Here is a 13,541-nt window from a genome sequence, read left to right on the forward strand (position 1 = left end):
TGATCACTATATCTCATTGCACTATTATTCCTATTGTTCCCCCTTGTACTGGAATTTTAATTTTGTATAGTTGCTGGAAAGTTGAACCACATGCAATCTTACATATACTGAATTCTCCACCAGTGATTTCTTTGCTTTTACACAGCTGCCTGGGCTATTACTGAGCCACATTATGGTGTCACATTCCCTTCATGGTACAGTTTATATTAAACATGTAACAGATCGGAGAGAGTGACACCCCAGTTCAAGGCGGAGCATAGACAAAAACTATTGCAGAAAAATCTCATTTTTGTGGACGGAGCAGAGACCCAAACTATTGCATGGAAACCTTACCTTGGAGGGGCAGAGACGACCTACTGCAGGGAAACCTCACCAATGTGGGAGGGGCAGAGACACAGACTACTGTGTGGAAACCACCATTTTGGGAGGGGCATAGACACAAACTACTGTAGAGAAATCTCATCATGGTGGGAGGGGCAGAGACACAAACTACTGCAGGAAATCATATCATTGTGGGAGGGGCAGAGATGCAAACTACTGGGGAAAATCTCACCATTGTGGGAGGGGCAGAGACGCAAACTACTGGGGAAAATCTCATCATTGTGGGAGGGGCAGAGATGCAGATTTTTAGGGGGAAATCTCACCATTGTAGGAGGGGTGGAGACCCTTGGGGCATTTCAAGATTAGTTGATCCCTGCAACTTTAATTCTGTAGCTAAATTGCTTCAGCCTGCCATATCCATAGATTGGTGTTTGGTTGGCTGAAGCAATTTTCAGGTCAAAGCTCCCTATATTTCCCCTAGGCACTGTCCTTAAATGGGATCTGATACCTTTTCGTACAAACATGAAGCAGTAATGTTCATTCATGTTCAGAATGAATTTCATGTTTTCCTCCTCAGGGGATGACACAACCGATTCTGAACATCTAGAAGAATCTCTGCCGTTCGATCCCTCCATGGCCAAAGTGGAGAGAAGCCACCTCATCGTCTGGCAGGTTATGTGCAACAGCAGCAGCGAGTAAAGGAAACGGCCTTGGAACTCGGAAGAACTTTTTTTTTTTTGCATGATGTATTTTTTCATCTTTTTTTCTACTCTGAATTATTTTATCAACTATTTTAACATTTTGACTGTATGTATATACAACCTTCACAAACCTATTGAAATGCATCATTCTGGCGCAGAAACTTGTGCGTTCTCTGGGCGTGGATTCCGAGTGGACACTTCAGCCATCTTTGTTTTTTTTTTTTTTTAATTTGCACTGCAGTTTCTGATTCTTGGCGTTCAATGCCTGCTGACCACCCCTTATTAACGATAACAAGCTCCGTCATTGTGCACTTTGTACGGATTTGCCAGCGTTTGCCGTCTCACAATTAACATATCCACGGCGGGACATCTGCTCCTGAATTAAACTTTCTGAAAACCGAATTGGTGGCATGAAGTTAGTGGCTTTCATGATCCATATTGGTTGAGTATTTAAGAAAAAAAAAAACTCTCCTACTGTAACCGTTCTGGCTGTATGAATTCCATCTTCTTTTCCTTTCCAAGGTAATGATTTTTGCTGTGTAGGCGTAAAGGTTGTAATCGAATTTATGTTTATTCCCCCAAAGTAAGAAAGGGGTATATAACTAGTGGACCAAACTTGATTTACAGCGGTGAGGTATACTGCGGAGCAGTTGGCTCTACGGAGAGAGCTCGCAGCCTGGCTTGGATACAACTGGTTGTTAGCGTAGGTCTTCAGACAAAAATGGTTGTTGATTGGAGGAATGTTGGTTCAAATCCTAAATGTTTCTTATGAACGATTGTACCCAGGCTGCTCCGATGTTTATGGCTGGGAGGTGAGTGCAAGTGCGAGAATATCCAAGCGTTGACATGCTCCTCGTTTTTATAACGGTTTGGCTTTGCAGCTTTTTTTAAATTGCATTTTAATATTGCTGTGAAAATTTTTTAAGCGAGTTTTTACAACTATATATTTGTACATTATTTAGGTTCCATCCACAATTTCATATTTGATGAGCGGAAAATGCAGTCTGTTATCTTTATGGCTTGCCAGGCAATTATACCCTCTGGGAGAGTAAGGTGGTTTTTTTTGTTTTTTTTTTACTTTAATAGACTAAAAAGTGTTTGATCCACCCAACTGTGCTGTAAATGTATAGATGGAGCTGCTGGAGAAGGAAATATATTTATCTGGTTTTGTTCTTGGGCAGCATTGGCCCATTCAGAGAATAGAGCAAAGTGGCAGGTTCACTTTAATGGCGGCAGATGAGAAATCCCCAATGCTTCCAGGCGTAGGAGATCATATGACTCCTTATCCTTCTTCCCCTGTGACAGCACTAGTGATCTGGGCAGAAGAGGGCGCCCCCATGTGTAAGCTTCAGGCTGTGGTGTAGATCTGACATGGGGTTTCCTCTTTTCCCTCCCAGGGTCAAATTTATAAGCAGCTGTGGGGGTGCCATTAATGTGACCATATTGCTTTGCCCTGTATAGTTAGAGCACAGGTTCACTTTAAGTATAAAATATGGAAAAGACACTTGCCACTGGCGGCAGCCATAATACACAAAGTGTACAACAACTACTACCAAAAGTTTTAAAACGAATTACATTGAGATCTGAACTCTAGTAACAAAATGTATTCGGTAGCCAAAAAGGAAATCAATCCACTTTTTGTGCACCTTATGTTTTTGCAAGCTCAGATACGTGAAAGTGACATCATCACTGTGCTGTACATAACCTGTGCCGAGAGAAAAGCTGTAGGAGGGGACCAGCAGGCTCCACCCACTACAGGCTGCCTGCAGAAAAAAACGACAGGAGGGGACGGAGACAAGACCAGTCATCCTGCACAAGGGGTAGAGTGAGAGCAGAGCTGTGGGAGGGACCAGGCAGGCTCCCTGCAGAAAAAAACTACAAGAGGGGGCAGAGACCAGAACAGTAATCCAGCACAAGGAGAGAGTGAGAGCAGAGCTGTGGGAGGAGCCCAGCAGGCATCACCCACTACAGGCTGCCCGCAGAAAAAAACTACAGGAGGGGGCGGAGACAAGACCAGTCACCCTGCACAAGGGGGAGAGAGCAGCAGTGAGTGGTCTTTATTACAGGAAGCCCCTGTACAGGGAGAGAGTTTTGTGCTGGACTACTCCATAAACAGGAAGAAATACCCAAAGCACACCAAGATTCTAGTAAGAATACATGGCTCTTGTACTTGCATAGTAATTGCTTTTGCCTGGAGTTCTGCTTTAACTCATCTTTAGAGGTCAATAATAATGAGGATATAGAATATCAATCTTTATATATTTTTCTAGGTATAAATATTTGCTGCCTAAACGCTAAAAATTAAAACGGTATTAAACCCAAAAGCAAACCTTCATTATATTGCAGCTTACCAATTCTTAGATGTGATGGTTGCATTAGTTTTGTTTTTTTAGGCTTTCTTTCAAGCTCTCCAGCAAAATGTATCAGTTGATATTAATGAGGCAAACCATTTAGCACTTGCAGGGGTGATTTAAATAATTATGATTTTATTTATTCATGCAAAATCTTTATCCCAAAAGGAAAAAAAAACAGTTTGTTGTAACTCATAAAGAGCTGGAGTTTGTTAGTGTTTTTAAATATGCGAATATATTCAACACTCCCCTACCCCCTACACTTACAATGGGACACTATTCCTCCCACTGACTCTTACAATGGGACACTATTCCTCCCACTGACTCTTACAATGGGACACTATTCCTCCCAATGACCCTTACAATGGGACACTATTCCTCCCACTGACTCTTACAATGGGACACTATTCCTCCCACTGACTCTTACAATGGGACACTATTCCTCCCACTGACTCTTACAATGGGACACTATTCCTCCCACTGACTCTTACAATGGGACACTATTCCTCCCACTGACTCTTACAATGGGACACTATTCCTCCCACTGACTCTTACAATGGGACACTATTCCTCCCACTGACTCTTACAATGGGACACTATTCCTCCCACTGACTCTTACAATGGGACACTATTCCTCCCAATGACACTTAGAATGGGACACTATTCCTCCCACTGACACTTAGAATGGGACACTATTCCTTCCACTGACACTTAGAATGGGACACTATTCCTCCCACTGACACTTAGAATGGGACACTATTCCTCCCACCGACACTTAAAATGGGACACTATTCCTCCCACTGACACCAATAATGGGGCACTATTCCTCCCACTGACACAATGGGACACTATTCCTCCCACTGACACCAACAATGGGGCACTATTCCTCCCATAGACACCAATGATGGGACTTTACTTTCCACTGACACCAACAATAGGGCATTATTCATATCCCTAATACCCATTATGGGTTTCAATGCAATTTTTTTTTTTTTTTACTCCCACTGACCATGGTCCGGCCCCCCTAAAGTCTGAAGGACAGTAATCTGACCCTTTATTTAGAAAGTTTGGAAAACCCTGCCCCAGAGTTGTTTCACTAATCTAGTTAAAAAAAAAAATCCTACAATCCCATATACATAATCCTATACCCACAGTTGAACCAGAGGAAGGTGAAAAACCTCAGCGAAGCATGATCCAATTTGCTACAGCAGGGGAAAAAATTCCTTCCGGATCCCCCGAGAGGCAATCAGATTATCCCTGGAACAACTTTACCTATAAATGTCTGTACATCCCTAATACCCATTTTGGGTTGCAATGCCACCTCCTACTGACCACAGGTGATTACAGGAGGTGTGTTACTAGCCAGATAACCAGGTGAAAAATAGAGGTGGGGGGGGGGGGGGAGCCAAAAAAAGAAAACGAATGCAGCCGCCACATCTAATGATTGGTAAGCCGCAATATATTACATTTTTGGTTTTGGGACTACTATTGCTTTAAAACCTGCTGCTATTATTGTTTATTTATTCTAAGTATACTGCTGGTTTCCTTGAGTATTTTCATGAGGATGCGTTTGAGTAAAAAAAAAATTCACTAACATACAACTTGGTAAGAGAAGGCGGTGCAATGGGGGGGGAGGGGGCCAGTCTGCTTGTTTGATTTGTCTTTCCAATAAGCTGTCCAAATGTGTCGCCTGATTTTACATTATAATGTATTTAGGCCAATCATATGAAGGAGTGGTGGTTTAGTTGTAGGCAGTAAAATACCATCTTGCTCAGCAAACGTCTCTCTCCAGCTCCAGTCTAGGGGTAATGAATACAGACTTTCATGGAAGTGCTGGCTGTAGCTTTAGGCAAGCCCAGAATATAGGGGACAAAGCGCTACAGATGATTAGTAAAGCCCCGCTGCAGCTGTGCATGTGTGTGTGATTGCCTGTGTGTGTATGTACAGTGCAATAGGATTTATTGTTGCCAATTCTGCAAACCTACACAGCTGTCTGCGAGGTCGCATCATTGTTTTGGCCACACATGAAATGTAGCAAAATTTTCTAAAATATGTTGCGTTCACTGCTTTGTCTAATATGTTGGATAACACGGCCAACTGCTGTCGCCTCTGAAGTATTGGACTTCCTTGGCACCGAGCGCACGCAAATATTCGGCCTCTCGGTGGCTGGGCCTTGGCACCGAGCGGCTGCGTATTTGCACCCACAGAGCTGTGCCGAGACGTGTGCCCTGTGCGCTCCCGACACCGTAACTGATGGCTCACGGAAAGCACCCGATCTGAATTTTCTGATCATGTGACAGCCAATCACATGCCCCAACCCGCCCCGCCTATTGGCATTCCAAACCTCCTAAAGGGCCGGCAGGAGCCGGCACCAAGGGGTTAAAGTGTTACTAAACCCACAACAGTAAAATCAGTCTGTATATGCAGTAAAGGATGCTTGTTATACTCACTGTGGAACCTAAGCAGTTAATCCTCTGCATTGTGTAAAAGGGCTGTTTGATCCTGTCTTCTCTGATGCTCCTCTTCTTTTACTGTCCCCAAACCATTTCCTGATGGAACGGAGGCTAGGGGACAAGCTGCACATGCTCAGTTTGGTGCGTATTGCTAGAGAAGGTTGTTTTTTTTTTTTTTTCTTGGGAGGGTGCATGTGATCAGCACAGGGCCAGTCGGCACTGTCCAGACAGAGGGTCGGGGTCATGCAGCCTCATAGGACAGTTAGACAAGAATGAAAACTCCTCCTACAAGCTTTAACCAGACACTGATAGAAGTCACAAGACTGTTGATAAGAAAAGGTATTTATCAGTTTATATTTGCTAAAATAATTGCATTTCCGTGTACCGTGGGAGACCAGATATAGTAAATGCAGGCTCCTGGGTTTAGTAACACTTTAAGATTAGCATAAAGCTGAACTCTGGCCTTCCCTTCAGTCAGTCTTGCACAGTTTGTACCGGCTCCCCCCATGTAAATTAAATTGCTTACTGATTTCACTGCACACTGTGAGCTTCTCATAATGTGCATTAGAAGCAGCAGCAAGTCAGAGCCTGCCTCACTTTCTGGCTGGAGGACGTTCAGTATAATGTAGCCCCTTCCTCCCTAGCCTTACTGTCCCTGGCACGCTCCTTTCATCCATTGGCTTTCAGTTCTTTCAGTCATGGAGGCACAGCATCACATGTAGGCATTAAAGCCTGCCTAGGAACACCCACTTTTCCACGCTGTCATGCACCCATTAAGTAATTTTCATATTTGCATAACTCCTCCCACTGCTTGCATTAGGACCAAGGGTTCTTGACAGGAGTGCTGAGGCAGGGTGCTTTAAGGAAGCCATGAGCAGCAGACTGCTGGCCCCTCCCACCAGCCATGATCTGCCTGCATTGCATAGAGGACCACAGAAACCCTGTGATGACCTTGCTTGGTTTAGACTTTAGAATAAGATTTGAAATGAAAAAAGGTTTTGTTTAAAAATCCCATTTGCATGTGGATTGTCTGGGACCAGGGAAGGCGAGGTATGAGCAGATTAAACTTCAGCTCTAAGGCCTGGTTCACATCTATGCAATTTGCTTTTGATCTGTTTCCGAAGTGCTTTTTGCGTTCTTGCACATGCGTTTTTTCCAGTTTTTTTTTTTTTTTTTTTTTTTTTTTTATGCATTTTTTGTTTTTGTTTGTTTTTTTTTTTTCTGGGCCAATTTGTTGTTGGGCACACTACATGCTTTTCTGCAACTTCTCCATTAAAGTCTTTTGAACCAAAAACGCACCGATTTGCGTTTAAAAAAAACTCCCTGACCCTTTCCAAAACTGCTGAGGTCTCCCTTGTTAAATGGGCTGTAGCGCGTTTCTGCAAAAAGCACCAAAAAAACGCATAGGTGTGAACCAGGTTTATTGCAAAATTTTAAAAAGCTTGCAACCCAACTGCGGCGACTGATAAACCTCCGATCTGTAAAGTTTCCAGATATTTATTTTATAGGTTATTTAAAATATTAAAAGAAGCTTTGCATTTTGCCTTGCTGAGCCTTAAACACTATCAATATATACACATAGAACCATATTCACTTTTTCGAATTTGCAATTATTTTTTGGTAATCCTCCCTATGCACAAAGCTTGTGCCATTCAAAGGACAGAATTGTTTGTCAGTGTGACACAAGAAACTTTTCTGCATGCTTTATATTTTTGCGCTACAGATAAATTTTGCGCTACTGAATTTTGAGCTACAGATAAAATCAATAGAATTCGATTTGTGTTTTTATTTTTATTTTTTTTTTCTTCAGTATTATGTTCCAGATATTCTGATTTGCTCTGATTGTTAAATCTCTGAACAGAATTCTGGATTGTTCTTTCCTCTTTTCCTCAGCTTAGACTTCAGAACAAAACCATGTACCACAAACATGCTGTTTCAGAAAAGTGTTGTCTGCCACTTACTAGCACTTTAAATTTTTAATGTATTCTATAATTGCTAAAATAGCCGATAACCTTTTTTAGTGTGCATAGTTCCCATGCCATTTCCCAGATTTTTATTTTTTATTTTTACCCATATAATCTTTTATTTTTTTTTTTATAATTGAAAAATGAAGGATTTCATTAAAAAAAAAAAAAAAACTTGTTGGGTAAATAGTCATGTGAAAAAGTAAGTACCCTCCGGGGAAATTTTGACTTTTCCAACATATAAAAACAGGCAAAGAGATATTTACACAATTCATGCAGATAAAATGTGATGTACGTGAATAAAAATGCAAGGAAAGTTTGAGTTTTCAATTATTTTAACAACATTAATAGGTACAGTGGTGAACTGTGGAAAAATTAAGTAATCCCTTGGCCTTAATTCTTGTAGGAGTTTTATGTAACTGCCCACCATTCTTTGGCCGTCAAAGTGTTTGACCACTTAAAGCTTGAATACCAGGAATTCAGTAACTTTGCAAAAAGTGCAGGCACGCTGAGTCAAGTCCAATTAGGTACAAGTCAACTCCTGGACTTATCTCTATTACTTATGTGACAGGTTTATTGCACTCCCAGAGGATCTGAGAGGAGAGGAGCACACAGCAGCTATGCCCATCCCTCCCCTCTGCTGCCCATTCATAGAAGGCTTTGTATTTTGTGAATAATACAAAGGCTTCTGTGATTGGGCAGAAGAAGGGGAGGAGCCGGTATAGCAGCTTCGGAGCTCCAGAAGTTATCTTCCTGAAGCACAATAGGATTTGAATAATAGAGATAGGTCTGTGAGGTGGCATGCATCTCATTAGACTTAACTCATAGTATGCCTGCAGTTTTTACAAAGTAGCAGAATTCCTGCAATTTAACCATGCAAACTTCCTTCAGTTTCGAGATTTATGTTGTGTGGACTGCATGTTTCATATCCCGTCCCCCACAACATTTCAATGGGAGTTATATAAGGGCATTGACTAGAGTCCGTACATAACCCTTCATTTGGTGGATTTGCTAGTGTACTTTGGATCATTATCATGTTGAAAAATCCCTTTCCAGTTGAACAACTTTTGGACAGATGGTCTCACATTCTCACCAAGCGCACATTAATATGGTCATTGCTGATTTGATGACTACAAGCTGCCCTGAAGCAGCAAAGCAACACAAAACAGTCATTTCACCACCATGCTTCACGATTGGTATGAGGTTCTTATCCTGAAATGCTGTCATTGGTTTTTGCCAAAAATGTCTACACTTGCTTGTGACTAAACGGCTCTTTATCTTTTTTTTTTATCAGTCCACAGCACATTGTTCCAGAAGGCCTGGTCTTTGCCTACAAATTTCTTGGCAAACTAATATTTCTTTAAAGTGATTGTAAAGTTAAAAACAACAAACAAGTATACTTACCTGCTCTGTGTAGTGGATTTGCACAGAGCAGCCCAGATCCTCCTTTTCTCGGGTCCCTCTTCGGTGCTCCTGGCCCCTTCCTCCTGTCGAGTGCCCCCTCAGCAAGCAGCTTGCTATGGGGACACCCGAGCCGAGCCATTGCTCCCTGTGTCCATTCAGACACGGAGCCGCGGCTCGGCCCCTCCCCTTTCTCTCCACATTGGCAGATTGACTTTGACAGCAGCGGGAGCCAATGGTGCCGCACATCTGTCTCGGCCAATGAGGAAGGGGAGTCCCAGGCAGCTTAGACAATCGTACAACATTGCTGGATCTTGAGGGGGCTCAGGTAAGTATGAGGGGGGCTGCTGCACACAGAAGGCTTTTTTATCTTAATGCATAAAATGCATTAAGATAAAAAAAAAAACCTTCTACCTTTACAATCACCTTTTAATGTTGTTTTTGTACAGCAAAAGCTGACCACCATAGATGGATCGAATCTTGGCCGATTCAGCAAGGACTGGCCGAGACTCGATCCATTTATGGGCAGGCTAGTTGTACCCAAATCTATCCATTGATGGACTTGGGTATACACCAGCCTGTTGAATTTTTTTACATGCGATTACTGCCGGTGGCTATAGACTTTAGTAGTAACCACGTTCTGCCGGCCGGGAAGGCACTGGCAGAACACAATAGTGCTGCTTGGAGGATTCTCCCATCAACACCGACTGTTGATGGGGGGGATCGAGTGATTATCTTTCCTTCCACCCAGGGTGAAGGAAAGAAAAGCGCATGATCTATGGGGGCTGCTAAGATTTTTTTCCCTGGCACACCTCCCATGAAAATGGTGCCATTTTTTTTTTTTTTTTTTTTTAGAAGTCACCTTCAAATTTATCGCAATCGAGATTGTTATAAAATTCAGGAGCTACCTACAACTCAGCCATCATTATGTCATTTTGTGCTTCTTGAAGAATTATTTTTTAAGCATAGGTCAGCTCTTGGGCTGAAATTTTTCGGCCAGTCCTGGACATACTGGCGGATTTTTACACCACTTGTAGATTATTTTACTTATAGTGGGATGATGGATTTCAAATCATTTGGCAATCTCTTTAAATAGTAGGTATCCACAACTTTATTTCTGAGGGCCTTAGAGAGCTCTATTATCTTGGCATGGTGACACGTCAACGGCGATGAGAGTACCCAATCTGAGATATCTAAGGTTAAAATAAGACGGGTTCCACCTTCTTGCTCCCTATGGAGGTTCTAATCATTGTCACCTAATCCGGACCATCGGATTCTAATTTAATGGCTTTAAAGTGATGGCAAACATAAAGGTGTGCTTAATTTTTTCACTAGACAATTTAGCATTTTCATTTAGATTATGAGAATAACCTGTCATTTGTTCAAGTATATCACTTTATCTGTAGGCATTGTTTGAATGAAGATCTGATGTCACTTATATTGAAAAAGTAAATTTCCATGAAATGTACTTACTTTTCTTTGTTTTGTTTTTTTTCACATGGCTATTTGGTAAGTTTTACTAACTTTTAAAAAGAAAAGGGTAAGCTCCTTTTTTTTTTTTTCTATATTTCTTCGCAGTTCAAATACACTTTGTTTTCTTCAGTTTCGAAACCCATATTAATACTTCTGCCAAAACCTATTGGGTGGATTTTTTTGCACTTTGTTCGTATAATAATTGTCCTTGCAGAAGTCAAACCTGTACATTCTTAAAACTTGAGTCTCATGCATTGCTGAATTGTATTTTATATAATATTAAAATAACTTTTATATAAGTTTGAGATACTGTAACACTAACTTGTTTATATACATATATTTCACACGCTAATGTGCTCACAATGTTATTGTACTTATAGACTTATCGGCTATGTTTTTATATTAAAAAAAAAAGATGAACCAATGTATGACATGTTTGGATAGAAAGTTGTATTTTATCTTTGAAGCATCACACATGTACCATATATGTCTTTTTCCATGTGAAGGAAACATCACAACTCCAAAAAAAAAAAAAAAAAAAAAAAAGACAATTCTAGAGTTATTCCATCCTAATTACAAATGTACCAAAGGATTTAATATAACTGAATAAATGGGGCTTTACATTGTATGTTTCTGTTGATGATAAAAATGGCTTTGACAAGAAGGATGAGAATTGATGCCTTGCAGAATTGTTTTTATTCCTTGTAAGAATTTTTTTTGCTAAAGTTTTTGTCTGTATTAATTTTGTGTTTTACATCTTTTTTCCCTTTAAACTTCTAATCATGTTTTGATTCTGTTTTAATCCTTCATTGCTATCTTATGTTTGAATATTTCCTAAGCTGACTATAGATAGATAGTACATCATTGAAAAGCTGCCTGTTATTTGGAAAGAGCTAACTTTGCAAACAGGAAATATCATTTTCTTATGTAGGGATTGGAGTATTTATTTCCATCATTGACCCCCTTCCCCAGGGGGTTTAGAATGTAGCTTTGTACATGGTATATATGTGTGTAAATATATATATAAATATGTATATGAAATGACATGCATTTGAGTCTCTTCATTCTTCTTCTTCTTTTATTTTTGTTTTGTTTTGCTTTTCTTTATTATTTTAGTAAGATAGGAGAGAGAGAAGGCGCCTCCAAGTGCAGTATTACAGTTTTTTTAGATCAACACTATAACTAACCCTTACAAGATGAAGGTGTGTAACGGGCTCATCTGACAATCACAGTCCATAACCAGGTTCCTGCCCCTGTGGCTCAGAGTTCTCTTGCCGCCCAGCAGCGATAGGAGGGATTGATGACCGATAGGAGGAGAATCTGTCATCCGGCGGTGTAACGCACGCCGTGCTCGTGGACCACACAGACCAGAAGTGACGTCAGAATGTGGGGTGGTAACGCGTTTGAGGAAGGAGCGCTGTACGCAGGCTTCTGAAACGCGTTGCCGCCCACATTCTGATATCACTTCTGGTCTGTGCAGTCCACAAGTACGACGTATGTTCCACCGCCACTTCTGCATGACAGATGATCCTCCTATCGGTCATTGATCCCTCCTATCGCTGCTGGGACCGCAAGGGGACTTGGAGCCACAGGGCCAGGAACCTGATCTTGGACTATGATTGTCCGATGAGCCCATTACACACCATCTTGTAAGGGTTATTAATTGTGCTGATCTAATAAACTGTGTAATACTGCACGTAGGGGCGCCTTCTCTATCTCCTATCTTGCTAGCCAGAGTTGCTTCCACCTTCAGAAGAGCTGCCGAGTGCTCGCGTTATCAGCTTTTACATCCCCTGCCCTTACCCCTTTCAGAACCTAAGGCTCCATCCACACAGTCTCAGGATCCATTGGACAGAAGTGCCCTATGTTCCATGTTTTATCATTTTAGTACAGTATATCATTTTGCAAAAAGTCCTGTTTCGGCTAGTAGAGGTGTCATTGCTCTGACTCATGCTCCCATTATTCAAGAAAATATAAGTCAGCGGTCGATAGGACCTCTAACATTTAAGATGCTTTATTAAAGCGGAGCTCCACCCAAAAGGGGAAGTTCCGCTTTGAGGACTCGTCCCCCACTCCTTTTGAAGAATTAGCACTTTTGAGGAGGGGGGGTACCCGATTTTGACATGTATCCGCTCCGACCGCCTAGGCGACCGGCAAAGAAATTCTCCCTCATTCACCCCCTGACAGGTCCTAGAAGACTGCTCGAACATTTATGATGCGCAGCGCTGCTCGTGCATGCACAGCCGGGTGCTCATAGTTAAGATGCCGTCGCCAGGGAAAGAAGACAGCAGGTGAAACCGGCTGGAGTGAGCACACTGCTAGATCGTGGGAGAGATGAGTGGCTGTTTTTTCAAGTCAGCAGCTACAGTATTTTTTATACTAGTAATGGCGGCGATCAGCGACTTATAGCGGGACTGTGATATTGCAGCAGACAAGCGGACACTAACTGACACTTTGTGGGAACCAATGACACTAATACAGTGATCAGTGCTAAAAATATGCACTGTCGCTGTACTATTGTAATTGGCTGGGAAGGGGTTATTACCTAGGGCGATCAAAGGGTTAACTGTGTGCCTAGCAACGTTTATAGCGTTTTTTTTTTATTTTAAATTTCGTATACCCCGGACACTGGGACATTACAAAAAATGTAGACAAATCTGTTGGATTTTTCTTGCCCGCATTGTTGCCCAGGGAGCATCCCCTGGGCAATATACCTGCTGCCCTAAAGCAGGGTATCTACACAGTTTGCTATTGGCTGTGAGCGCTGATCAAATGCTGGTTTTCCAGCATGACCATTCAAAAGAAGCTGGTCACTAGCCTAGCTTTTGTTGAATAGACAGCATTACACAGTCTCAGACCTTCTAGAGCCATTCATAG

At 41.8% G+C, this 13,541-nt stretch overlaps 1 protein-coding gene across 3 annotated transcripts in view; it reads left to right on the forward strand.

The window, feature by feature from the left end:
* SPAG9 (sperm associated antigen 9) overlaps positions 1–11,215 on the forward strand; it is a 114,763-nt gene extending 103,548 nt beyond the window's left edge. For all 3 annotated transcript variants that reach the window (XM_073606807.1, XM_073606808.1, XM_073606810.1), the window contains one exon: positions 899–11,215. In XM_073606807.1, the coding sequence (XP_073462908.1) occupies positions 899–1,020 (122 nt within the window). In that variant the 3' untranslated portion in view covers positions 1,021–11,215. The remainder of the gene's footprint in view (positions 1–898) is intronic.
* Positions 11,216–13,541: the final 2,326 nt, after the last annotated feature.

This window comes from Aquarana catesbeiana, linkage group LG12 (genome assembly GCF_042186555.1).
Source record: "Aquarana catesbeiana isolate 2022-GZ linkage group LG12, ASM4218655v1, whole genome shotgun sequence".
Taxonomy (NCBI): Eukaryota; Metazoa; Chordata; class Amphibia; order Anura; family Ranidae; genus Aquarana; species Aquarana catesbeiana.